Source organism: Calidris pugnax, unplaced genomic scaffold (assembly GCF_001431845.1).
Source record: "Calidris pugnax isolate Ruff unplaced genomic scaffold, ASM143184v1 scaffold205, whole genome shotgun sequence".
In the NCBI taxonomy this organism is placed as follows: Eukaryota; Metazoa; Chordata; class Aves; order Charadriiformes; family Scolopacidae; genus Calidris; species Calidris pugnax.
Genome location: NW_015090943.1, coordinates 197,340 through 224,133, shown reverse-complemented (window position 1 = coordinate 224,133; position 26,794 = coordinate 197,340). Strand labels below are relative to the sequence as shown.

The 26,794-nt window shown below is 49.2% G+C and overlaps 1 protein-coding gene across 6 annotated transcripts in view; it reads right to left on the bottom strand.

Moving 5' to 3' along the window:
• Nucleotides 1-728: 728 nt before the first annotated feature.
• SPEN (spen family transcriptional repressor) overlaps nt 729-26,794 on the bottom strand; it is a 70,056-nt gene continuing 43,990 nt past the window's right edge. For 2 of the 6 annotated variants that reach the window (XM_014951878.1, XM_014951884.1), the window contains 12 exons: nt 25,313-25,473; nt 23,927-24,127; nt 22,926-23,077; nt 20,448-20,573; nt 19,735-19,848; nt 18,374-18,487; nt 16,657-16,757; nt 5,834-13,772; nt 4,538-4,951; nt 3,285-3,479; nt 2,044-2,202; nt 729-1,294 (listed from right to left, as the gene is read on the bottom strand). In XM_014951878.1, the coding sequence (XP_014807364.1) occupies nt 1,163-1,294; nt 2,044-2,202; nt 3,285-3,479; nt 4,538-4,951; nt 5,834-13,772; nt 16,657-16,757; nt 18,374-18,487; nt 19,735-19,848; nt 20,448-20,573; nt 22,926-23,077; nt 23,927-24,127; nt 25,313-25,473 (9,808 nt within the window). In that variant the 3' untranslated portion in view covers nt 729-1,162. The remainder of the gene's footprint in view (nt 1,295-2,043; nt 2,203-3,284; nt 3,480-4,537; nt 4,952-5,833; nt 13,773-16,656; nt 16,758-18,373; nt 18,488-19,734; nt 19,849-20,447; nt 20,574-22,925; nt 23,078-23,926; nt 24,128-25,312; nt 25,474-26,794) is intronic. The other 4 variants (XM_014951880.1, XM_014951879.1, XM_014951881.1 and 1 more) reach the window with 4 other exon arrangements.

Below are 26,794 nucleotides of genomic sequence, written 5' to 3'. Positions count from 1 at the left end.
TTTTTTTTTTTTCTGTTGGGGTTTGTTTTTTTGTTTTTTTTTTTCAGTGTAAACTGTACATCCCAGATGAAGAGAAGACGGCTGCAGCGGGGGCGAGCGGAGGAGAGGAAGGTTCACATCCAGAGAGAAATAAAAAAAAAAAAAAACCAAAAAAACCCAAAAGGAAAAAAAAAAAAATAAAAAAAACAGAGAAAGGAGGGCTTATTTTTTTTAAAAAAAAAAAAACAAAAAAACAAACCCCAACAGAAAAAAAAAAAAACCAAGAAAACCCAAAAGAAAAAAAAAAAATAAAAAAAACAGAGAAAGGAGGGCTTATTTTTTTTAAAAAAAAAAAAACAAAAAAACAAACCCCAACAGAAAAAAAAAAAAACCAAGAAAACCCAAAAGAAAAAAAAAAAATAAAAAAAACAGAGAAAGGAGGGCTTATTTTTTTTAAAAAAAAAAAAACAAAAAAACAAACCCCAACAGAAAAAAAAAAAAAAAGAAAAAGATAATTAATGTGTGAAATGCTCCTTGACCCACAAATCTCAGCAGAAGTCCCCAGGTCCTGCGGTTTAAAGTCCACGGCGCGTGTTAAGTGTGTGTCAAAGACATCCAGAACGTCACAGCGTGTCTCCAACTGTGCAAAGGTCCGAGTCACTAATTTAGTGCAAAGGCAGTTCAGGTTTTTTCTTTTTTCTTTTTTTTCCTTTTTTTTTTGTTAAAAAAAATAAGCCCTCCTTTCTCTGTTTTTTTTATTTTTTTTTTGTCTTTTTTTTTTTTCTGCGGGTTTTTTTTTTTTTTTCTTTTTTTTCCCCAAAAGGAGGCACAGAAACCCAAGGCCAGTCCTCCCGCCGAGTGCATCAGGTGTCCATAAGCCAAAGCAACATGTAAACATCCAGGGGGGAGCGCGGCCGCCCCCCAGCAACAGTTTGATCGAGGCCGGTTTGGGGGCAGGAGGCTGGTTTTCTGGCAGCATTTTCTTGTTTCTCTCTCTCTCTCTCTTATTTTTATCGATTTTTCAAATTTTTTTGATGTGTGTGTGTGGTTTTTGTGGGCTCGTTTTGTTTTGTTTGGATTTTTTTTTTTTTTTGCTGCAGGGCCTTGGAAAAAAAAAAAAACAACCAAAAAAAGAAACTGAAAAAAATCAAAAGGAAAAGTTTCAGTAAAGCGGGGAAACGGCTCATACCGACGCGATGACAATCATCAGGTGAGGAGAGATGTTGGAGATGCTGGCCAGCAGGTCCGGGGCCAGGCGGGAAAGGTGGCTCTCCGAAAACTCGCAGGGTGGGAAGATCTGCAGAACGTAGGCAGGCTGGGGGGGGGGGAAGGAAAAACATCAGTGAGAGAGAAAAACGGGGGTGAGGGATGGGCTAAAACGCTTTAAAATTGGACATCTGGATGATTTCTTGGGGTGCTTCAAGGCTCATAAATGGGTGCATTTGTATAAGAAAGGAGATGCTGCTTGGCAGCCTCGTGTGTGGTTCCCCAAGGTGGGGAGTTTTTCCCACAGCCACTGGTTTTATTGGGAAAGGCAGAAAAATTCCCATTAATTAAGATTTTTAGCAGTCGCTCCGAGTGCTGCCCCCTCCTTCTGGGCTCTTTACACCCAGGGAAGAGATGAGATTGGATTCAATGGCAGTTGGATTAGACACTCCCCATCACCAAACCCAAGTATTTTGACTTTAGAGCGGCCAAGAGCGAGGAAACACCAGGTGTCCTGGAAAACTTGGGATGGGAGATGGGGAAGAAACGAGGAATTCACCTCCAGCGCAGAAAAAGAGCTGGAAAATGGGTTTGCTTTGTTTTCAGCCGAAGACGTGGGGCTGGGAACAAACTGAACATAGATTTGGGGGAGGTTTTATTTTGGCTTTGCGGGTCATTTTCAGTAATGACAGAGTGTTTTGATGGGTGACGTTAAGGAACCAACGCAATAAACGTGAGGATTTTGTTTGAATGATAAAACCAGGCAGCTCAACGACACCCTTAAGCAGAGCTGGGAGGCTGTAGGGCCCATAATCCATCGATTTAGTTTAGTTTTGGGATTTTTTTTTCCGTGAGTACCTGGTTAGAGCCGGGGTTGGGGACGTTGATGATCCCTGCGGCTTGTTTGGCCTGCAGGTAACTGATGAAGGCGGCCTTCAGCGACTCCGTCTGATTGACCACGTCTTCCTGGTCCCGGCCGCAGGGCAGGGCCAGTAACAGGCAGTAATCGCTCTCCACCTGCAAGGAAAAGCCAGTCATGAAGTCCAGGGTTCGCTCAGAACGGGCTCCTGACACACCTTCAGGTCCCCGCGGTGGAAAATCCTCTCTTGGAGCTCCTCACAAAGGACTGAAAACCAGGGATTTCCCCGGCCGCCCAAATTCCGCTTTCTGCCTTTCTCAGCCGTGTCGGGGCCAGCAGGAACTCGTCCCAGGGCTGAGGAACTTCAAAGATTTCCCAACTTTTCACGGAATCACTGTATGTTATGGGGTTGGAAGGGACCTCTGGAGATCACCCAGTCCAACCCCCACCCAGAGCAGGTCCCACAGGAACGTGTCCAGGGGGGGTTGGAATGTCTCCAGAGAAGGAGACTCCACCACCTCTCTGGGCAGCCTCTGCCAGGGCTCTGCCACCCTCACAGCAAACAAGTTCCTCCTCATGTTGAGGTGGAACTTCCCATGTTCAAGTTTGTGCCCGTTCCCTCTTGTCCTGTCCCTGGGCACCACTGGAAAAAGCCTGGCCCCATCCTCCTGACACCCACCCTGGAAGGATTTAGAGGTGTTGATCAGATCCCCCCTCAGCCTTCTCTTCTCCAGACTGAACACACCCAAGTCCCTCAGCCTTTCCTCAGCACAGAGATGCTCCAGGCCCCTCAGCATCTCTGTACCCTCTGCTGTCCCCTCTCCAGCAGTTCCCTGTCCTTCTGGAACTGGGCAGCCCAGAACTGGTCCCAGTGCTCCAGATGGGGCCTCCCCAGGGCAGAGCAGAGGGGCAGGATGATATACAGACCACCACCTACTGCTCACCACCCACAATCCACATTTCCCACTCTCTGGGATGAAGGCATCACACCAGAACCCCAAAACACCACGGGACAAGCAACGAGAGGGGAGATTTCTGCCAGAACCGGAGGGTTCCAACCTGGAAGATTCTTGGGATGAAGGCATCACACCAGAACCCCAAACCACCACGGGACAAGCAACGAGAGGGGGGATTTCTGCCAGAACCGGTGGGTTATTTTGGTTACAGGGGTGGTGAGAACACCCAGGTTTCAGCAGGTAGGACACCAAACTCTTCCCAACCTCCCATCCCAGGCCCTCACCATCATTCTCCGCGCGACGCCCTCCAGCTGCGAGGCCTCCAGCCGCATGCGCTGAGCGATCCGCAGCGGCGGCCCCCCCTCGGGCGCCGGCAGGGACCGGTGAGCCAGGACGTTGTTACCGGAGACGAAGTGGAGCTGAACGGCGGCCGTGTCGTTTTTGAGAGCCAAAAGGCCCTGCCAGACAATGGGGTATTTCTGGAAAGGAGGAAGGAGGAGAAATATTAAACGCCAAGGAAGGAGAAAGGGGATCTTTACACCCCCTCTGATAATTTCACAGGCAATTAAGACACCACCGCTTGGGTTTAAGGACTCAGGACAGATGTAACCTCTGATCACCCCTCGTTTGTGCCAGCCCAGGCTTGGGTTAGGGTCCTGCTAAATCAGTAATGGAGTCCTTTTTCTTCATCCCAACAACAGAGCACTTCCCAACCCTCCAGCCTCCCCCATGGCGCCGTGCAGAGCGGGGCTGTGACCAAACACTGTTTTCTCTTTTAGAAATGGGAGAATTGAGAAAAAGCAGCAGAATTGGAAGAAAAAAGATTCAGATTAGATCTCAGGAAGAAATTTTTTACTATGAGGGTGGTGAGACACTGGAACAGGTTGCCCAGAGAAGCTGTGGCTGCCCCATCCCTGGAGGGGTTCAAGGCCAGGCTGGATGGGGCCTTGAGCAACCTGCTCTAGTGGGAGGTGTCCCTGCCCAGGGCAGGGGGGTTGGAACTCGATGATCTCTGAGGTCCCTTCCAACCCAAACCATTCTATGAGTCTATGATTCTATGATTCTATGATTCTATTATTCTAATTGGCCATCCAACACCGCGCTGCCCCCATGTCACTGCCTGTTCCTCACCATCCTCCTCCTCTTCCTCCATCTCTAGGCTTGGGGAAAGTGGTTTGGGTTTTTTTTTTCATTATATTTAAACACCCCACCACTCTTTCCTGCCTGTGAAGAAGATTTTAGGGTCCTGCTGACTGTAGGGATGATGCAGCACTGCCTGAGCCTGAGAAATATGGGAAATATTGGCTGAGCCCTGAGAAATTTGGGCTGCTCTGCATTAGCAGCACCTTATTTTGAGCCTCGTGTAAACCCTGCGTAAACCTGGCTAAAACTCACCAGGGACAGACCATCAACCACCTTCTCCCCATTCGATGCAAGGAGTGAGGTTTTGGTGCCCCAAGCCATGCAAAACCTGATATTTTTTTTTCTCCCCAAACGAGGCTTCTCGTCCAGGAGAAGAGGCAGGATGGACACTTACTGTCAGAAGCTGAACCATGTCCACGGGTCTCTGCGAAACAGGGTGAGGAGAAGGCTCCTGTTTGAGCCCAGACTGGGGCTCGGGGCGATTGAGGGGCAGCCCCGGGGGCGCCGCGGGGCCCGAGGTGGTGGGGATAAAGATGGATTGTTTGGGAACCGCCTGAGGTTGGTGCGGCGACGGAAGCTCCTGTTTCATGGAGATGGCGACAGGAGAAGGGTAGGAGGTCTGGCCCGTGTCTGCTTGTGCCCTCTGAAGGTGGACGTGAGGGTCCATGGGCGCCGCGTGCCTATTTACAGTGGGGTGGTGACTCTGCTCGGGGCCTGCTGCCGGCGGGCCCTTGGGATCCTGCGGGATCTGAGGAGTCTTGCTGCGTACCGGCTGGCTGGGGTGCGAGTGCTCGCCCTCCGACAGACCCTGGGAAGCAGGAGGTGGGGGGAAAAAAGGAAAGATTTTAAGCCATGGACGTATCAGAACTTCTTCATTCAACCGTAAGGCTGCCAGGACTCTGTCAGATTGGTGGGGGAGAAACCCGTGTCTCCATGCCATGGTACCAGCCCTGCTGCTGCGGTGACGGACCAACCTCCCCTTCCAAAGCCACCCCAGCAGCTTCTCACACCCCACAGCTGAAAGTGCATCCCCCAAATCCTGTTCAAGGCCCATCCTTAGCCACGGCATCCACCCAAGGATGTCCGACATCGCCACCTCGGTGCTGACAATTCTCCCCCCAACACCTGTGGGTAGGTTTGAGTCCTAGAGTAGTTCAGAAAATGCTTTTTTTTCTAGCTTCCTCTAACACTAAGCCTACAGGAAAGGTGGGGATGGACTCTTGGTGAGGGAGGGGAGCCATGGGACAAGGGGGAAGGGTTTGACACTGAAAGAGGGGAGATGGAGCTGAGATGTGGGGAAGAACTTGGTTAGGGTGAGGGGGGTGAGAGCCTGGCCCAGGTTGGCCAGAGAAGCTGTGGCTGCCCCATCCCTGGAGGGGTTCAAGGGCAGGTTGGAGGGGGCTTGGAGGGATCTGGTGTGGTGGGAGGTGTCCCTGCCCAGGGCAGGGGGTGGCACTGGGTGGGCTTTAAGGCCTCTTCCAACCCAAACCATTCTGTGATTCTATGATTGGAATCCCATTTCCCAAACAAAAATAGCTCCTCTTGTGCTACGAGCTTCGGCTGGCCCGGAGAGAGATCACAGAGAGCTCAACTCAGCTCCTGTGGCCACACAAAGCCACACCAGGGTTATCATTAGCTCCAAGCGCTCCAGATTTCAGGTAGAAGGTGAAGAAAAAGTTTTATTTCTCACCTGAGATGGGGTCATGCTCCGGGAAGGCAACCCGATGGGTGAGGCGCCCGGGAACTGAGGGTGCCCGAGCTGTGCCGCCGTGTGGTAATTCCTCATGTCGCCGTAGACGGAGCGGTAATCGTGGAAGGAGCTCCCCGCGGGGTGCATGATCTGTACCCCGTGAGGTACCACCACCGGCTGCGTCAGAGGCAGTCCGGGCAGCTGGCTGCCAGAGGGGACACTGAGGAGCCGGGGCTCGCTGTGAGGAGAGTGTGCCATCTTGCCTTCGGAAGATTTCGGCGTCTCTTTCCCAGGTTGTGGGGTTTTACTGACGGGGGGAGTTTTCACAGCCCCTTCGGGGGTTCGGGATTGTCTGGTCTCCGAGTGGTGCTCGCCCACGGCAGCCATGTGTGGGTGCATGATCATCCTCACGTCCCGGGGGACGTTGTACTGGTCGAGGCGGATGCTGGTGGGGTGCATGCGGTAATCGGGCTGCATCACCAGCACGTCGGATTGAACCGGGGCCGGCCCCCGGCACACAGTGGTGTGGTGGTAATGCATCTCCTCCTCGGGGGCGTGCTGAGAGGAGAGAGGAGGCATGACGATGTCTCGTATCGGAGCCGGCTGCGGGGTGCTGGATCGTTGAGGTTTGATCTCTATTTGGGGTTGCAGAGAGGCTCGGGGGGAATGGAGAGCTTCCGGGCGGATGCCGTAAGGGATGCCGGAGAGAGGAGGGGTGTTCATCCTCACCTCACCTTGGGACAGATGGCCCAGGGACACGGTCTGGGTGACGCTGTGAGGGGGCATGATAACAGATTGCTCGGGATGCATGCTGGAGATGTACTGAGGAACGGGAATGCCCGGCGCCAGCATGACCGGGGTGCTGCTGGATAAAGCCGGAGACGAGGTGCTGCCAGGATGACAAGCCCTGGGGAACGGCGACGGCGAGTGACCGCTCGTCCGCGGCGAGTGCGGCTCCTGTTTGGTGACCCCCAAGTGGGAAATAGCCCGCTCGGTTGGGGTGCTGGGACCCGAGCTGACGTGGTTTGCTTCCGAATGTATTTTCCCCGAGAGGGAAGGGTGGTGGGGACTGACTCCGGGACTCAAGTTGGAGGGTTGCAGAGTCTTGGTCTCCACTTTCAGAGCAGCCGGATCGGACAGTTTTTTGTTCACAACCATCTGGTTGTGGACGAGCACGGGAGGAGTGTTTACAGTCTGAGTGAGGACTTTACCGGGCTGAGAGGCTGGAGTCTGGACAGAAATGTGGGACGAGTCGGATTTCTCCAGCGCGGTGCGCTCTTGTTTGACGGAGGAGATGACGGGCGACGTATTGTAAGCTTGTGTTCCCAGGACCAGAGAAGAATGGGTGGAAACAGTCCCGTAGCCCGCCGAGGTCTGGGAGCCCTTCGGCGTGGGCTGAGACGGTGTGAGAGGTTCCTGTTTGATCTGAGACTTGGAGACAGACTGCTGAAACTCTATGTCCACAGCGCTGGCTGGGGGAATCTGGCTGATCTTGGCACTAATTCGCTGAGGGCCTTCTGTCTTCTGCCCCGAGTAGCTCAGAAGGACTACGCCTTCCGAGGTGTTCACCCGCAGCCCCGGACTGGACCCCGTCTCTACAGGCCTCTCCTCAATAATAGACATGGATCCAGGATGAAACCTGCTGTTGTCATTTGTGCTTGACCTCTGCTTAAATTTGGGCGAGGGGGCGTTGACGAGACAGGTCTGGGTTTGGGGAGTTTGCTTCACCAAGGTGATCCTCGGGGCCTCCTCCAGATCCACGCTGTGGGGCATCCTGCTTATAACAGAAGTGGCTTTGGGGGCGATGACCGTACTTATCTTTTCCTTCTCGCTGAACACCGGCGCTTCGGCCACCGGTGGGTCCAAGGCGTTGGTGACAGGAACCGCCGCCTTCTCCTCCGAAACCGGCTTTATGGCCTCCACTGCAGGGTGGAGAGGTGCCTCCTCCAAACGGGGGGCGCTCACCGGCTCGGCGTGCGTCGTCGTCACGTGCGTGGAGGTTATGCTCGTCGCCGAGACGTACTTGGGCTCCATGAGTATCTTCCTCAACGTGCTGGAGTTCGTATCGATATCCGACGCCTTCGTGTCCGGCGGGAGAGCGGGGGGAGGCGTGGAACGGGCACGGGGTTCCTCGTGCCTTACCATCCACTCCGGCACCTTGGCAGCGCCGGGGTGAAGGGGGACGATGGTGGCGGGCACCGGGGTGGGCAGTTTGGCCGCCACCGCTGCCGAAGGGATGGAGGGAAGGGCTGGGTTTGGGGCGCTGGGTGGTGTGATGGGAGCGTTCTCCATGGGCGACCGTATCTTGAACCCACTCTGGCTCCCCTCATCGAGGGGAACTGGTGGGACGGGCAGGTCCAGAGGAGTCGGAGCTTTGGGAGACGTGCTGCTCTCAGCCACGGCTTCGTGCACGGTCACAACGTCAGTGGTTGGGGCCTTGCTGGCATCAGAAGTGCTTGGCTCCATGGATGCCTGAGCTATGGTTTTAGTTTGCTTCTCCTCCTTTGAGGCCTCTTCAGGCTTCATCTTCACCTCGCTGGCGGGGGGCGATTTGCTGGGCGCCCTCTCCGGCTCGAAGGCGTTGATTTCAGCGGCGTCGCCCTTTCTGCCCGTGCTCCTTTTGCGTCTCTGCCGGGTGGTTTTCTGACGGCCCTTTTCCTTCCGAGCCACCTCAGCCTCCTGCAAGCTCTCGGCCTCCTGAGCGGAGTTGGAAGATTCGCTGAAGCTGACTTCGCTCTCCTTGCTCTCCGTCTCCACCGCCGAGGGGGCAGAGCTGCCAACCGGCTCCACGGCGGCCTCCACGGCAGCCTCGGTTTCGAGGATATTATTCACTGCCTGATCCGTCTCGGGCTCCATCTCCTCCCGAGGCGACGGTAACACCAAGGGCTCCGCGGGGATTTCAGCCTCCGATTCGGCAGGATAGGTCGGGGGTGCAGGAAAGGTTTCCGTCTCCCCAGAAATGTCGTTGATGATGGAGCCGATGGCCGCCGCCAGCTCCGTTTCGCTCGCCTGATGCGCGGGTTTGTCTCCTTCCTCCTCCTGCCGAACTTCAGGCACGTCTGCCGTCGGCTCTTTGTAGGCAGCGATGGACGGAGGGGTTTCGGTGAGTTTCGCAATATTCTCCACGGCCTGCTCGAGTTCAATCTGTTTTGCCAACTGGGCAGCTTCAGGAGACTGCTTGGGTTCCCGGATCACCTCCTTTTCCGTCTCTGGGAATGAATCTTCTACCTCACTCTTAGCAAAATGGGGTGGCAAGATGTCCTCTTTCGGGGGGCTCTTCATTTTGGCCGGCGACACCGCCACCGGCTCTGCCTCCTCGTCAGTGGGCCGCAAGGCGCCCTTGACTTCGTCCACGTTGAGGCGTATTTCTACGTTTTTGAGACACACGGATGCTTTATCTACAACAGTTTTGGTATTTTTATACCTTCCCCTTTTGGATTTCGTAACCTTTTCTGGCACCGGCTTCTTCTCGATGATCTCAACCGTGGGGATTTCGAGCTGGTTTTTCTCCACATCCAGTTCTTTCCGATCGCGTTTCTGCTCGCTCGCCGCCGGCTCTTTCTCGGTGGCTTTGGCTTTATTGCCGTTGTCACCAACGCTCAATTCCTGACCGCTCCTTTCAGCAGCATCTTCAGAGTCAGCCGAGGCATCGGCTTTTGGTTCGTTCTTCCCTTTCTTCCCCTGTTGGCTGGTGGCAGCTGATGAGTGACCGTGCGTTAGCTTCTGGGATCTAGGAGACCTCCAACCTTCTGCAGGCTTCGGAGCTTCCACCGCATCTTTAGTTTCAACCTCCTCCACCTCTTGCTGTACCGGTTCTGTCTTTATTGGAGAGATGTCCTCCTCCGGCTTACGGCGGGTTTTTGGAGGTCTTCCCCTCCTGGGGGTGGTAGGAACAGTTGTCACCGTTTCCTGCGGTTCCTTCTCCCCTCTTTTCCTGGTGGATCTAGTGACCTCCACAGAGTCCTTCACTGGAGACGGGCCCTCATTGTCCCCCGTGGTAGCGTAGACTGACCTGACGTTTCTGCGCCTCGTCCGGCCTATCGGCAAGCTGGGCTCCACGTTCTCGGGCTCTGCAGCAGAACTGGGGGATTTAGCAGCGTTCCTCGAAACCTTCTCCGCCTCCACTTTCAATTCGGAAAGTTTCTGGGTCTCCCCACGAGGAGAGCTCGACCTTTTGAGTTTTTCACGGTCGATCCTTTCACTCTTCCTGGTGACGGGTTTTTCCGTGACGTTAGCTGCCACCGACTGCACGGGAGTCTTGGAGCGTTTACTCTTGTAGGACTTTTTGTCTTTTACAACAACCGGAGCTTCGACTTCCATATCGTTGTCGGAAACGGGCGGTAGGACCTCAGCGACCACCTCCACCTTTTGACTCCCACCAGCATCAGCGTTGGCAGAAGAAGGTGAAGGATTCTCTTCTTTCGGCTCAGCGGCCTCATCAGATTTCTGCACCAGCTTGGGCGGAGGTGGAACCAACTGGGCACCCTCAGGTTCTGGATCTACACTGATGTCTACTTGGGGAAACGAAGCTCCGGGAGTAGGAGGTTTGGTATCCAAGTAGGAAGGATGCTCTGTTGCCACAGCATCCTCCTCCGGTGCCAGGGTTGTAGCAACAACTTCTTTACTAACTTCTACGACTGGCGGGGGCTCGGTTTGCTCGGGCGGTTCGATTTTGACAGGAGCAGCAAGTTCAGGGAAAGGTTTCTGTTCCTCTGCTGTAGAAGCGGGTTCAGACGGTTTTTCTTCTTTTACAGAAGCTGTTTCCACCACTACCTTCTCATTCACTACCTTCTCGGAAGCCACCGGGGCCGATTCCTGTGGTAGGACAGCAACCGAAGAGGGACCCACTACAGAGGAAGTTTTATGTTCTGGTTCTTTACCATCAGGAACCGTTTCTGGTGTTTTCGGCCGGTTTTCTTTATCTTCCTGTTTTTCAGCTTCTTTCGGTTTCTGATCTTTCTCCTTTTCTTTCTGCTGCATCCTCGTCAGCTCAATGAACCTGCTGTGGAAGAGAACCACCGGCTCTTGCACCAGATCAGCCGCGCTGTTGGTGCCGTCGGAGGAAGACTGTCTCCCGTACAACCGACCAGAAATGAAGTCAAGATCGTCGTCTTTCCTCTCTAAATGCTGCAGGCGCTTGGAATCCTGCTCAAAGATTGAGCTATGCAAAAACCGAGAAGCAAACAGTTCCTGTCTCTCTTGTTCCTCCTCTTTATGATCTTCTTTCTTATCATCCAGTTTCCCGCCTTCCGAATCGGTCCTGATTTTTTTCTTTTTCATATACCAAGATGGAATAGGCCTCGGAGCCGAGTCAACCTTCTCTTTGTCTTTATTGTTTCTAAAACTAGCAAATCTTGAATCCCAATCTAGAAAGGACCAGTTTTCTTCTCTGGACGAAGAGAGAGATTTGGCTCTTTCAAGCAAGGCCTTTGTGTCTGGCGTGATTGTCTTGTCCAACGCGAAAGAGTAAAATTTGTTTCTTTCTAAGGAACTCGACAGTCTTTCCTCTCTCTCACGTAACTTCTCTTCTCTGTCCCTTAATAAAAAAGACAACCTGGAGCTCTCTAACAAGGAGGAGGCTTTTGGGGAATGGGGCTTGTTTTCACCGTCGTCATCCGAATCTGAAGGCACCTCCCCGGGTTCCAGGTCTCGGACGGAGCGCTTGCGGATGCTGTCTCTTTTGACGATGCTGCTGGGGAAGCTGATATCGACTCGCCCAGGCTCCTGCTTCACTTGCGTTTCCCACCGACTGGAGTCGTCTTCAGAACTCAGGACGGAGAGTTTTATTTTAGCCATTTCTGCCATCTGCTCCCTCCTGCTGGAATCGTAAGGGTTGAATTTCAGCGAGTCCTCCCTCACAGTCATGTTGGAGTACGAAAGACCCTTCTCTTCTATTTTCGGTGACTCTTTGGTTTCCTTTAACGGCATTAGCCTTGGAGAATCAAGCGTGTCATCTTCTTCGTGGAAAGGGAAGTGTCTGATACTAGGGGAACAGGACGTCCTTTCCGAGTCCTCGCTCACCTGCCGAGAACTTCTGTAGTTTCTTTCTCTTTTAGTGCTGATTTCAAAGTCAAACTGGTCAGTCTTTTTCCTTTTACTCGGTGGAGAGTCATCGGTGACGTCCTGCGGAGGTTTCCCGACCTCATGGACCAAGCTCCGTCTTTCGTATTCATCCACGTCTTTCTTTGGACTACCAAACTTCTCCGACTTTGCAATCTCCATTTCCAGCTGCTGCTTTAACCTGCGACTTTGCTCCATTTGTTTCCTGTAGCTTTGCGTGTGGTCAATGTCAATGCCAATTTTCTCCTCCGTCTCAGTTGACTGAGGTTTCTCTTGGCCCAGTTTATGGTCAGGTGCATCTTCAGGAAGAGCAGAGTAATTCTTCCTGGCCTCCTCCCTCTCTGGCCCTTGGTCATCGAGCAGCTGTACCTGTTTATGCTGGGGCTTTACGGGGTTCGGTTTTTTAGAAGAGAGTTCCTGAACTTCCACCGGTTCATCGGCCGCCTCCATCAGCCTCGCCTGCAGATCCAGGGTGGGACGCATGCCAATCCCACCAACGTTCAGAGTCTCCTGAATTTCTTTGGGACTAGTAACAGGAATGAGCCTTTCCAGTTTGAGTTTTTTAGATTCCCTTTTAAGCATCTCCTTCCTCAGGGGTTTTCTCTCCAACTCTCCTTCCCTTAACAGCGTCGCTTCTCTAGACGAAGCCGTTGCGTCGAGCTGCTTTTTCATAACCATGCGTGCGTCCTCCTCCTCTTGGCTGCTCCTTTTGACTTCCAGTTTTTGCCTGTCGGGCTTCAGATTCGCATCGGCAAATCGCCTTTTACGAGCCTCCAACTTGTCTAAATCTACCGCGTTGGCCCCCTCAGAAGTCTGCTCCGTCTTCAAGTGCTTTTTGGGTTTCAGTTTTCCCTCCTTATCCACCACCTCGACGTGACTGGCGAGGGCTTTCTCCTTCTGTACCTTGGTTCTGACAGGTTCCAGTTTAGCCTGCTCCGACTTGGTTTGCTCAGCTTGAGACGTCTGGGTTTTCTGTTCAAGGAGCGGGGATTTCATGGTGTCGTTATCCAGCTTCGCTCTCAGTTTCTCCAAGGCAGGCTGATCAATAACTTTCCCTTCCTTTTCTTTTACTCGGGTCAACACCACGCAGGGCATCAGTTCCAGGCGGTTTTTAGCTGTCCCTTCCTTGTCACCTCTCTCTTTGCTTTGTTTGCTATTGCCCTTCAGTTTTTCAGGGCTGGGCTCTCTCTCGTTCTCTTGATCCGTCTCAGAAGACTGAGAGCTGGGCGAATGGATTTTCGCTTTTCTTTTTTGCTTATCGGGTTTCTCCTTTTCTATTTTTTCCGGCTTTTCCTTTCTCACCAACCGCTTCTCCTTGTCCACCCTCTCCTGCTCGAAAGCGCGTTCTTTCTCCGGTTTTTCGTTTTTTGCGTAACGTTCCACGCGGGCTTTGTCGAGCTTGTCGTATCGGGGAGGAGAGAGAGAGCTGCAGCTGCCGCTGCGATCCGAGGACCTGCTGTAAATCCTCCTCTCCGAATCGCTCTGCAGCCTCTCCGACTGCGAGGGGGACGCTCCGGGGCTCTGCGGCCGCCGGGAATGCGTCGGGCTCTGGCTCCGTTCGATCGGTCTCCGTTCGTGGTCTCTGTCCCGATCGGATTCAAACCGTTCCCGTTCCCTCTCCCTCTCCCGTTGCCTGTAGCTGTATTCCCTGATGTCCTGCTCGTAGGGATCCCCCCTGTAATCCCGGTACTCGCGCGGGTCGTCGTAGTATCGTGGGTCGTAGTAGTCTCCTTGGTAGGGATCCCACTCCGCGTAGAACTCTCTGCCTCGGGCCGGGTACTCTCGCCGAGGATCTTCGGGATACGTCCCTGGAGTCCGAACAGTCTCATAGTAAGTACGATCCGGGGCGTATTCGTAAGATCCTCTTCGCTCATCTCTGCTAAATATAAGAATAAATAGATGAGTTCTCCTTCTCAACCAGCACATTCTTTGCTACGTAGGGGAATCATTTTAGAATTTCTTTATACGTGCCATCAAGGCAACTGTAGACAGTCAAACACAGGGATTTAACCATGAGCCGGTGTGCAGGGGATTATTTTTTAGCTTATCAAATGTTGAATAAAGTTAATGGATCATTTCCCAACAGCACCCAGGCGCAGTCTGCAACGGTGAAGACCACCCCATCTCACCTACAGAATCACAGAATCTTCTAGGTTGGAAGGGACCTTCAAGATCATCTTGTCCAACCGTCACCCTAACTGACAAAAATAGACACCCGCACAACAAACAAAAAGCAACACCATCACTAAACCATACCTCCCAGCACTACATCAACCCATCTTTTGAACACCTCCAGGGATGGGGCCTCAACCCCCTCCCTGGGCAGCCCATTCCAATGCCTGAGAACCCTTTTGGTGAAAACATTTTTCCTAATATCCAGCCTGAACCTCCCCTGGTGTAACTTGAGGCCATTTCCTCTCGTCCTGTCGCCTGTGACTTGAGAGAAGAGACCGACCCCCACCTCTCTACACCCTCCTTTCAGGGAGTTGGAGAGAGCAAGAAGGTCTCCCCTCAGCCTCCTCTTCTCCAGGCTGAACACCCCCAGCGCCCTCAGCCTCTCCTCACAAGACTTGTGCTCCAGACCCCTCACCAGCTTTGTCGCCCTTCTCTGGACCCGCTCCAGCACCTCAGTGTCTTTTTTATGGTAGGGGACCCAAACCTGGACACAGCACTCGAGGTGGGGCCTCAACCTCAGCCCCTACCTGAAACCCATCCCTGAAAACATGAGTCAAGTCAAAACCCAAGGCTGGACCCTCTCCATTACTAAGCAGTAAAGTGGTAATAAGATTTCTTTTAAAACGCTAAACCCTGTAAGTGATCGTTTCACTCCAAAATTAGCTCTTTCGCTGCGTGTGACGTGCTGACATTGCCTATTTACACACCAAAAAAAATCAGGTTGTTTGTGAGAGCAGGTGAGTTCATGGGAAGCACTGAGTAAAAGAAGTCAAGCAATTAGTGTTATTATCTCAATACCTCCGAATGGCAAAAATAAGCCATTTGTAGCACTGAACACAGCTCTTTGGCAGAGGGGGGGCACAGAGCTGGCACTCCCACCCTCCACCCTTACAGAGTGGTTTGCACACTCGATTTCACGTACCTTTATTTGGCTTCACAGTTTATGTTAAAAGCTGAGGGGTTCCACATTTTATGAAATGGACAAATTGGAAAAAAAACCATGAAGAAAGAAAACATGGAAGACAAAAACATTCCGCAAGTGAAGCAGGATGTTCTGGGAGGCAGTTGGGAAGTTAAAAAAAATAATAATAGGTTTTGTTTGGGTTTTTTGTGGGGTTTTTTTCCCTTTGGTTCCCATCTAGACTGGCTACAACTACAACTGAGAGAACCTGGTGAGTGCAGATCGTTGAAAGGGACCGTGAGCTGCCAAGATGGGCTCAGAGAAGGAGCAGAAGATGCAGAGCTCATTTAATCACTCCGTGATTCATTATTTCTAAGCACCTCGTAACGGCGACGTGAGCATAATGCCAGAAAAGGCAAAACAAGACTAACGTGTGCCCAAGTATCACCTTGTTTCAGAAATCAGAATTATTTCCCGGCAAAGACAAGCCCAGCTGACTCCTGTGCGTTAAAGGACACCCAATAACATGCTTCTCTTCTCCGAATTTGGCATAATTCAGAGGAAATTATCAGGGAGTGCTCGTAGGAACATCACAGCAGCTGGCAAGGACTGGGGAACGCACACATTTATTGCCATTATGCAAATCCTGATTGCCAATATGCAAATCCTGATTGCCAATTTCCAAACCCCCTTCGCTTTTAAATCTGGCCGTTTTGTACGTAAGTTAGACCAAGCCATTTTGCTGCAAAAAAAAAAAATAATATTGAATTTATCCAGCGGCCAAGTACAATCAGTGTCACACTGGGCTTATTCATACCTAAAGCAGAACCCTAACAATTAAGGCTGCCTCTGAAGGGAATAAAAATGCACCCCTGCAATAAGAAAGCCCTTCCCCCTTTTCAGCCTTCACTGTAGCCATTAGTAATTAAACCAGGGGTGTTTAATCACCCACTGGAGGAAAAAAAAAGCCCAAAATGCAGAGGTTATGTAGCCACGCAGGGGGACACAAACCTTTGTGGTATGTCTGACATGGCCAGACACTGTCACCACAGATGCTGCGGAAGGACAGCACCACAGAAGACATTTTTCATGTAAAATAGCTAATAAATAAATAACTAAATGGCAGCCTTGCTTGTGTTTTATTATTTTATCAAGTTAATAAACTAAACTGTTGAAAAGGGGTAGGTGGGAGACCCGATTTCCCTCTCTGCTCAGCAGATGAGCAGTTTATCAGACTATATATACACTCGTTAACGTATACATTTCTCTCGAGGGCACGGGAAGGGATCACAGCTCAGCTCTTCCTGGCGGTCTCCAGAAATGATGGATGACTCACAACTGTGTCCTGGAGACCCATCGCAGTAACCGGATACTCAATATATAGATCAGGCAGACGGGTCAAACCCTCCCCCTGAGTTTCAGTAACTACACTGCAGACGTGTGATATCCTGTCTGCTTCCATCCCCAGTTTAAGTCTGACTAATTAAATTTATTTAAAAAAAAAAACAACCACCCAAATTTAAAAGACCTTAAAAATACGCTAAAATGTTGTCGTTAAAAAAAAAAAAAGGATGAAGTTGAGAGGAACAAAACCAAGCGGTTGTTTAATAATTACCACCTGAACAAAGTTTAATTGCACTTAAGATGACTCTGGAAAAGTAAAAGACTGTAATATATTGATACATGCCTTCTTTCTGCCAGCATTTCGTAAAAGTCTCTGATATCTTGACCCGTTTTCTCCATGGAATGATAAAATGCCAACTGACTTTCTCGATTTGCAAAGTCCACCTGAAAAACAAAGGGGAAATCGGGTTCAGCGAGAGAAACATCCCATTTTGACAACATTTCCCTCCCTGCTGCAGCCTGAGGGTGGGAGCTGAACTGCAAATGGGGGTGATAATATTTAACAAAAAAAAAAAATCAAACTTTTTCAGGACCAGCCCTATGGATTCCCAGGAATAAAGACCTCTCTCTCTCTCTCTCAACTCCATGTGGCTGCTGGAGCCAGAAAACAACCCCCTTGCTGGGGTATGTTGTTGTAGCTGCAAGACCAGAGGCTTCTGTTCAGTAAAGCAGCAGGAAAAATACACATTATTATCGTAGTATTGACGTTTCTAATACTACGATTCCAATTACAAGTTCCAAAGTCCCTTTTATCTCAAGGTGGTGCTGGAGCAGGTCAGGGTTATTAATCCATTCCAGCCTCCGGGTTATTTGCCCGGGGTTACACACCAGGGACAGGAACCCAGCTCCTCAACTGCACCTCCCTGTCCCAGCTCCTCTCAAGCTGCTGTTTTCCAGCCAAGGGTGACCGCGTTGAGCAGCTAATGGCAGAGCTGATGCAAAAAAAAGGAAGGATTGGAATGGATTTAACTACGTGCGTGCCACATAATGCAGTATTTTTAACATTCTAGTTCCTCTTTTTTTTATTTAAATCAGCCTAGACACTTGTGTGCCCCCAGCAGAGGAGCACAGACACACAGGCACGAAGGGTGTTGCTTATTCCAAAATTGCTACGTGGCAACACCCCCAAACACAAGATGTGAGACTTTATAAAACGACCCCGTTTTATTGCACATAAGGGCTACTTCTGTTCAACCGCCGCGCTGAGAAACTCCAGTTTATCCAACTCCTGACCCCAAAGGGATTGGGAAGTCGCTGGGTGAATGCACCAGGTGAGAGATCCCGCTTGAAATCATTGCTCTTGAGGAGAGAAGGAAGGAGGAGGAGGAAGATAATTCAGGGGGTTGGCTGACACCTCCCGTCCCCAATTAGCGGAACCGATGGGGACAGTCGTAACAGGTATTACCCCCTTCACCCAAATCCAAGACAGCCCTGTAAATGTTAAAGTGTTGCTCCAGGAAAAAGGACTTTCTATCTGGTTTTCAGAGTAGCACTTTTTTTTTTATTATTTTTTTATTTAAAAAAAAAAATCTGTTGCAAAGAAGGAGCTGCCATCGCAAAAGCCATTAATTGGAGCAGCTGAAACGCAGCCACGTGTCGTCCCGGAGGAACTCACACCCCCCCACCATCACCAGATTTCACTTTTCTAACGTGAAAACGGACAAAAGTTTGCCTTGGATTTGGGTAAATGAGGTAGTAACACGGACACCAACACTCAGGAGCTCAGAGAGACAAGTTCAGTGAAACAAACGGCAGAATGCTGGAAAAAGGCTTTATAAGTAGCGGTTCAAGATCCCCTAACGCCTTGATAAGCCGAGTATTGAAAAAAAATAAATATCACTTTCAGCCTTTTAATGCCTGGGACAGAGGTGTCCCACTAAGATTTCCTTTGGCCTGGCAGCCTGCAAACGCCAGCGTTTAAGGGGTAAGGCCTAAATAACAATTTGTTTCTCTCTTTTTTTTATTTTTTTTTGTTTGTTTTGGAGGTCATTTCTGCACACCTTAATTTTATTCCCACCGATTTTCCTCCCCTTGGTCTCTTTTACAGCTGCTTGTGCATATTCAATCTCATTGTAGAGAACCAGGGCCATGCCTTTTAAGCGGTCAAACACCACCTGTAAAAAACAAAAAAACAAAACAAAAACCAAATAAGAGCCTCATCCACAGGACTTAACGTCAGTCCCAACAAAATCCTAAGTCATGAGGATACCAGTAAGGAAATAATTTTTAGCAAGGTAAATTTCCAGGCTTTTTCTGATGAGGCATATTGTAATGAAGAGACAATAAAAGGCCGCGGGACTGCTTTGAATTGTGGATATTGTGGCTTGAGGTATATTATGCCTTTATTTTGTTTTTCTGTATTTTACTTTTAAATGATTGTTGGTTTTTTTTTTCTTTGGTGACTGAGTTTCGTAGTTTCTCTTTGTTTACTTTTAGGTTGGTTTGTTGTTTTTTTTTGGAAAAATTTCCAATGTGTTTTAGGGGGGAAAAAAGGTAAAGGGAACACTTAATCCCAAAATGGAACCAGGTTTTGTTATCCGTCTGCAGTACCACTCGTCAGACGCTGAACGCCCCATTCCCAAATATTCCCTGCCTTCAGCAACACCGACTCATTATTCAAGCAACAACAGCTACAATAAAGAATGTCAAAGCTGCAACACAAACCCACAAAAATCCTTGAAGGAGGCAAGACCCTGATCCTGTGAAGATTTACACACGTTGCTTAATTTTAAGCAAGTCAGTGTCTGACAGAACTACACGGGACAAGTCACAGGCTTAAATTTAAGCAGGTGAATAAATCTCTAGCGCTGACCCAGAGCGGGGCAGGTAACACGCTCCCACCCTGTGACTGAGATGGGTATGTTGCACCTTCAGTGACTTTCTCTCTTTTTTCACATACTTTTGTCAGTGTGACTATCCTAACTGATTTTAAAAAGTCGTTTTTTTGGTCTGATTGAAAAAAAAAAAAGGTCTCATTATGTAATTAGCATGCAGGAGTGTAACTATGTAATTAGACTGCTGTTCCTCCAGCGTTAAGCCTTCTAAAAAATATTTTGTTGGGGAGAGACTGTACTGCACAAGAGCAACAAATGGTTTCCAATATTCATTATCTCGGCTCATTCAAAATATGTAATTTTTTATATATATATTTTTTTTTTCCCAAAACACCAGAAACGACTGCTCTAGGGATTGGATGGAGAGGATGAAAAGCTACGGAGCCCTGTCGGCCGAATCACACCCCGGAGAGGATTTTCTCTACCTGAGCTATAAAGCCCTGGACAGTGGGGGGGTTGAAAGGACAGGATGGGAAGAAAGGAAGACAGTAAACATTTCAAAGCACACGCCGAAGCCTCCCACCTACCTTCACCACCGGCCCGTATCGGCAGAAATGTCGAGTTAAATACTGATCCGTAACGTTTGTGGAAAGCCCATCTAACCACACGCAGTTTGTAGGCATGCTCTTCCCAAAACCCAGCTGAACACAAAAGGGCAAAACTTCCATCAGTACAATTGGCAAGGGTTACAACCAACCGAAGAGAGCAGCCCTAATTAACGAGTTATTTGAAGAAAGCCAGTCGTTTGTACCCGTTTTCTAAAATTAGCATCTCGCGCAGGTGCAAGCAAGACAAAAATCAAATGGCAATTAATGAAAATAATTCTGTGATGCTTAAACAAATAGGAGTGTTTGACAACATTTGTTTCTTCTGCAATTTGAAAGCTTGTGAGAGGTGACAGGCTGATGGCTCTGGGGACAGCCAGCCCCTGTTTGCCCTCAGCACTGGTCCAGTTTCCCAGCGTGGCCTTGCTGGACGTGGACCTTGAAGGGCAGGGAACATCAGTCTCGAAATCTACTCAGTCCTGGGGCTCTTGGCCAAAACACCCAACAAAAATGCTAATTAATCCCAATTATTGTGGTGGTTGAAAGCATCACGCTCCCACCTACACATTAAAATCCATCTTACTTGCATTAAAAACCATTTTACTTCCATAAATAACGCTGTTGCAAAATATCTGATGATGCCCCAAACAAAAGTAACGAGGAGAAGGATACGGTCCGGGGGAGGATTCCTTTACCTTGAGCCGGTTATTTCCAAGATATTCCCCATCCATCTTCTTAATTGCTTTACAGACACTCGCGATATCGCAGTACTGCAGGAATGCATACTGAGGAACACCGTTCACTTTCTTAATGTCGATATCCTGGGGCAAAAAAAACACAAAGCAAAACCCACCAACAGTCAGCAACGGGCCAAAAAGGACATTCAACAGCATCAATTAGATCTAAGTGGACTTTTTTTTTTTTTGAGAGAGAGACACACGGCACAGCAAGCACTCTTTAATTAATATTTTCTTCAGTGAGAGGATTTAGACAACAGTGGACGGTTAAAAACTTCACTGTTCTGCTGTATCTCACTCGATGGCAAAACCAAATCCTTCCCGACGCAGGGAAAGCTCTTCGTAATGCAGACTTAAAACCCAACCCTGCAGAAGGAAAGCCTGACCTGCTCAACAAACAGCAGCTTTAATTTATTCATATTATGTCAAGAAGGAGACAACTCAGAATCAAAGAAACACAGATTCATTTTCCCCTCGCAAAGGCTCAAGAGAAAACAACCTGCTCCGATCCTCATTTCTGAGCCAAGCGGGGTTTCTTTCCCAAATAAACATGATCCATCCTGTTCCTAGAAACAGAAAGTGATGCTGGACTCGTCTCCTCAACCATCTTGGCACCGACGTGGCCAAGGCAAAAAGGTCCCTCAGCTCCTGTCGCCGCTGGTGTTTGATCCCAGGCCACCACGGGCCCCTTCAGAACTGAGCACAGTCATGAGAAAGCTACAAAAGCCTAATTTTAATCGATTTTTAAAAACTCAGCAAGCTTGGAGTTGGCATTTGGTTAATATTCAAGCTCAGCACTAGTACTGGGAAATGAACCCAGAAGCTCGGAACAAACTCCTGATATTATGATTCATTCCCATCTGAAAATAGAAGGTGGAGTGTTTGGTTTTATTTGTCTAAAGAGCCCAAGCTTCCTTTGTGAGCTACACGTCAGGCTCAAGGATTTAAGCACAAACGTTCCAACATCCAGGACAGACTAATTTCATGGTTAATAAATTTAGGGACAAGGCAGCGGTTTGATACGGTCTCACCCAAGAGCTCTTTATCTGGGAAAACAGAAATAAACAGGGAGATTTACACAACTATTGGAATTCTATAGCCCTGGCCTAATGATTTAAGTGGAACACTAATGGAGGGCTGCATTTCCAAGAGTCTGAAGTAGCACGATTGCAAGCATGGCAAATTGTACTTGACCACTCACCCTGGGCAAGCAATTCCTTCTGACAGGCAAATAAAATATCATTACTTTGCTCATTATCCACCGGAAAGGTTATAAAACCGGTCCCTTTTTGCACCTGAGCTTGTAAGTTTTCACGGAAATTGTGCAAGGAGGCACTGCTGCCCAATTCTGAGCCATTAATAATGTCGACAGGTCGGCACTATTTCCCAGAAAAACCAATTTACAGGACAGGGCACTGCTTGTGATAAGCATCTTTATCGGGAGAGCTCTGCCGGTGTAACATCAGAAAAAGGTTTAAGCCACCGTGCGAATTCATAAATCAGTGTTGACACGGAGGACAGAGCGGAGGCTGGATGCACAGGAGCTGCCAGCCAACATAAAATGCACATTTCTTATTTGGCCACATCATAGAGGGAAGCACAACCTCCCCCTTTCTTTTTTTGGGGAGGGGAAGTACACACAGGGTTCCCGGTATGTGTGACCGAGGCGTCAGCGGTTACAGAAATGTTTCAGAGCAGAATGAGTAAGGCACAGCGTGGTCATAAGCAGCAGCAGCTGCCAGAGTATTGTACAGAGAGCAGATAAAACAAATGATATGGGCTGAAATTTTAGTCTGGATTAATTAAACTGACCATGGGTAGTTACTTTGCTTTTCTGGAAAATTTCTCTTAAATGAAATACGGGTATGATTTATAGAAAGCAGCATGAGGAGAGGGGGCCGACTGCTGCTCTGTCTCTCGCTCAGATACACCCCCTCAGCTGAAAACCCAAATCCCACGTGTGTTGTCACCAATCCTTGTGCCCCGTGTCCCCTCCTGCCCCCGCTGCCAGGGCACGGGCAGTGACAGCTCCTTCCACACGCAGCGCCTAAACCCCTCGTTTCAGAAAGCCACGGGGAACTGAGACTCCAGAGTTGTACTGATTCAACATGAAAACAACACCAGGCGGATTTACACCCCAATTACCTAATTAGGCTTTTCTGCAAACACCCTGAGCCAGCAGAAGCTGCGTTTTCTGGTAAATGCTCCTAGGACTGTTTCTCCCGCTAAGTTATCCCCTCGATACACGTGCGCTAAGATCTAAATGCAAAGAAAAGCTTTCAGGTATATTCTAGCAAGACGAATGACTCAGATTGTTACAGAAAGACTGAGTTATCTGTCGCTGACGCTGTGATTTCCCACTGCTGGTAGCATTTCACAGGTCTGTACAGCACCAACAGGCAACGACACCCTACGTAGGAGGGAGAATTCACCTACCACTATCCCACCAAAGCGCTGGAAGATGTTGCGAAGGTCGTGGTAGGTGGTTGTTTTCTCCAGGTTGCCAATGAAGAGAGTTCTCGTCGCTTTTGGGTGAAACTCATCTATCCTTTCATCCAGAGGACGAAATTCATTCTCGCTTTCTGTTTCTAGAAGCAAAAGAGAAGACAGAAATTTGTGATGCTGGGAGGTGTTTTTCATGTGGGTTTGGTTCACGTCGATTTGTTTGTTCAAGGCTGCTTCCTGAGGAGCAGATACGATCTGAACGAGAGTAACCAGTGTCTCTGACAAAAATACACAGCACAACTACACTTGGGAACTGTGTTAATTTACACAGCATTTGAGATCTCTGCATCACACCCCTGGGCGAGCGCTGAGGACTTGGAGCATCCTCAGGTGAGAGGGAGCTCCATTCTCCAACTGCTTCTCTAAAAATTTTTGTTTTAACCAATATTAATGCCTGCCATGAATTTAAATAAGGCTTCGCTGTGCTTGGTGGTGGGGACATCACATGGAAGAAGTTTTCACAAATCCATTTTTAAACGAGCAGCTGGAGGACAGACGTGCTCGACGCTATGGTTTTCACTGGTTGCTCACAATCAGGCTGTGCTGCCTCAGCCTCAAAAATGCAGCCGTCGTTAGCTGCTTTAATTAAAAGCAGAAAACCCGAGCCTGCAAGGACTCAGTGCTTTGCTTGCACCACCCACTGGTTTCTGCTCTGTCCAGACCTGGAAGATGAGTTCGTTTCTTCCAGCAGATCCCACTGGTTGAGAGGATGGCAGGTTTCCTCCTCTGAGGGTCCAGACTGCAACTCTCACCCTGTTTGACCTAAGAGCATCCACTCTTCCTGCTCTGGAATTTATTCTGGTGGATTTCCAAGTTGCTTTAAATTATGCTTCTGCAGAAAAGCAGTTTTACCATTTCCTGCCTCTTCACAACAGCCCCCAAATATGCCCAGAAGGGTCAGGCGTTCAGTCCATGAAGGGTTTGGACCTTACCTGGTCCTATCCAGGCGGTGACTTCTATCTGCATGCCGAAAAAAAGTTTGCCTTTTGAGGCATTTAGTGCTTTTTCCTGGTCCTCCTGCTGTCGGAAGAACACCAGTCCATACCGTTCCTCAGAAGCTCCATGAATCTGCACCGATGTCACCTTCCCGTACTTCTTGAATTCGTGGAAAAGTCCATCTTTAAGGCTTGTATCTAAACCAACAGATAAACGTTAGTATTATAAAAACATTTTATTTTTTACCAATTTAACAGCACCACAAAAGACACAAAGAAATCTGATCTTCCTTCTGAAATGTGACTTTGCCCAGTTTAACCCGAGTCTCAGTGTTCCCAGAAGTGCCTTTTTAATTTTGGGTGTTAAATTTGCCAATGTCAAAACCTTCTGGCTGATCTCTTTGTTTTTAAACCCAATAAACTACACACACAAGGTTTCACGTCGCTAAAGCTGGCAGCGTGTGGCTATTAATTCTAAGAGACATCCAGTGCAAGATGAAGAAGAAATAAAGTGTTACTTCATTTCTAATCCCACATTGGATACTGCATAGAGCAGTTTTCCAGGGCTGGGATGAGGCACCTGGAGTGGAGACTGAATTTATACAGCGTTCATTTCAGCCAAATTCAGAAAGGTAACAAGGCAGATTCAGCAGATACTGCAATATCTGACTCACGACCACACAATCTGCTTGGGATCTGTGGGGTATTTACCTCGGCGACGCGTCACTTCAAGGAGTATAACAGAAATAAAACCAACATTGTGAGTTATGCAGCTCACAAAGGGAATACACGTTATTTTAATTCAGCCAGTGCCTTTGTATCCATGAATTACGTTACAACTGGTTTATAAATGATCCCATGCTGTTTTTTTTTCCGTGGGATCTCTCCCACAGTCAGCACAGGGCACAGAGAGCCATCGCGTGCGCTCCTCGGCGAGGGGCTCCTTGCATTATTTCCCAGGCAACATTCCATGCCATTGCCAATCTGCTCATGGGTACAACAAAAAACACCCCACGTTTTTGTATGAAAAAAGAAACTGGAGCAGGGCGAGAATATTGGGTCCAAGTTTTTAGTGAAAAAATTGCGATGCTTCAGGTTTTTCCCCAGGTTTTGCTGTTTCAAAGCACCAGCTCCAGTGGCTGGAAGTGCTCAAGCCCAGGATTTGAGCTCGGGACCTGCAGCATTTCTCACCGACGGGCACTAATGACACAATTTTCCAACCATCACACAAAAACCCAGGCAGAAACAGAGAGAAAATCCCATCCTCAGAGACAGCACCCGGCTGCCACCTCAAAGCCACAATAAAGCTTATTTAACCAGTCCCCAACCTGTTTCCTAGTCCTTTCCCCACCCCCCCATTTCTCTTCCCTGGGGTGAAGGTACCTGTTGAGCGCACTGGAAGATTTTGAACCTTGATCCCAAAACTTTTCCGGGGTTCATCCTTCTCCAGAGACGGGAGCAGCTGGGAGGCGGGCGCGGGGACGGCCGTCGACTGCACGGACCGCGCCGGGGACTCGTCGCTGGAGCTGCTGCTGGAGTCACTGCTGTCAAGGGCAGGAAGGAAACCACGGGTGAGCACAGGGAGATGGCAAAGCCACCAGAGGAAAGGGGTATTTTATTTAAAAAAGCAAAACGACCAGAGTTTTTTTTCCTCGTCTACAGGCCTTCCTCCCTCCTTGGCCTGATGCAGAAAATGCAGTGTCGGTAACACAGCCCAGTTACACCCAGGAATTTAGAGTCATTCTACAAATATTCTTCCTACAAAGCCCTTGGAGAAGACAGGCAGGGAAAGGGAATAGGGGTAAAATGTCAGAGAGATCCTGTTACGCTCCGTGACAATGGCGGAGATTTAATTAAGTGTAATACAATGTAGTATCAGCTGAGGAGCCGTGTGGGAAGACTGGGGAGACACAGAGAGGGGACACAGGTTTGCCAGAGCCCGAAAATCCCTCCCAGCCCTCTCACGTAGGGGAAAAGAAATATTATCGTGCTCTCAGGCGCCGCTGTCAATCCAAGAGCCGACCCCAGAGCCCTCCTCACTGCCTCTTGTGTGTCTTTTTAAAATAATATCCATATCCCTGATGACACAAAAACCTCACGTGAGAAAATCACAGCAACTCTTTTTATTTCCATCCCCCCCCCCGACCAGCAGCGCCGTTCGCAAGGCCCAGCCCCAACAGCCAACTTCAGGGCAGGGAGAATTCAGACCCAAAACCATCTTTTTATAAACAGTAATTGCGGCAGAGCAGGATTTGCATATTAGATCATCCGGGGGAGTCAATGTAGTCCGCTGACTCTTGACGGTGCAGATCGTTAGACGCTTCACAGGAGAGTAAGAAATACAGAGAATAATGTTATTAAAGCTTGCCCAGTGGGGACACGTCATCTTTTTTCAGTGGCTGATTTCTTCCCCGAGGCATGAGGGCTTATAACATCGCTAAAAATAATTTTGTCTGACATAACCCTGGAGACTCTCCTTCTCCATTACACGAGCAGCCTTCGAAAAAATTCCGCTGGAATTTTAACTGGGAGGCAGGAGAGGAGGAGGGGGGGGAATCTGCCACGTACAAAAATAACCCTGTCGGTTTTAAATTTGCTGCTTTCGATTTGATTTGTACATTCTCTCTACATCCAATCAGAAAAATGATTAAGCAAGTTCATCTTTTTCTTATCTTAAATTATTTCATAGGCTTCTTATATTCCCTCTTTACATTAAACCATTGAACTTTTTCTAGTCTTTTCTCAGGGAAACCATTTCAGGCTTCTAAGCATTTTCATGACTTGATTTTGTGACCTCTTTTCCCACACTCCTTTTCTGCGGGTGCACAGTTTATACAGCGCCAGGGTAACGGCGACAAGAGTCAT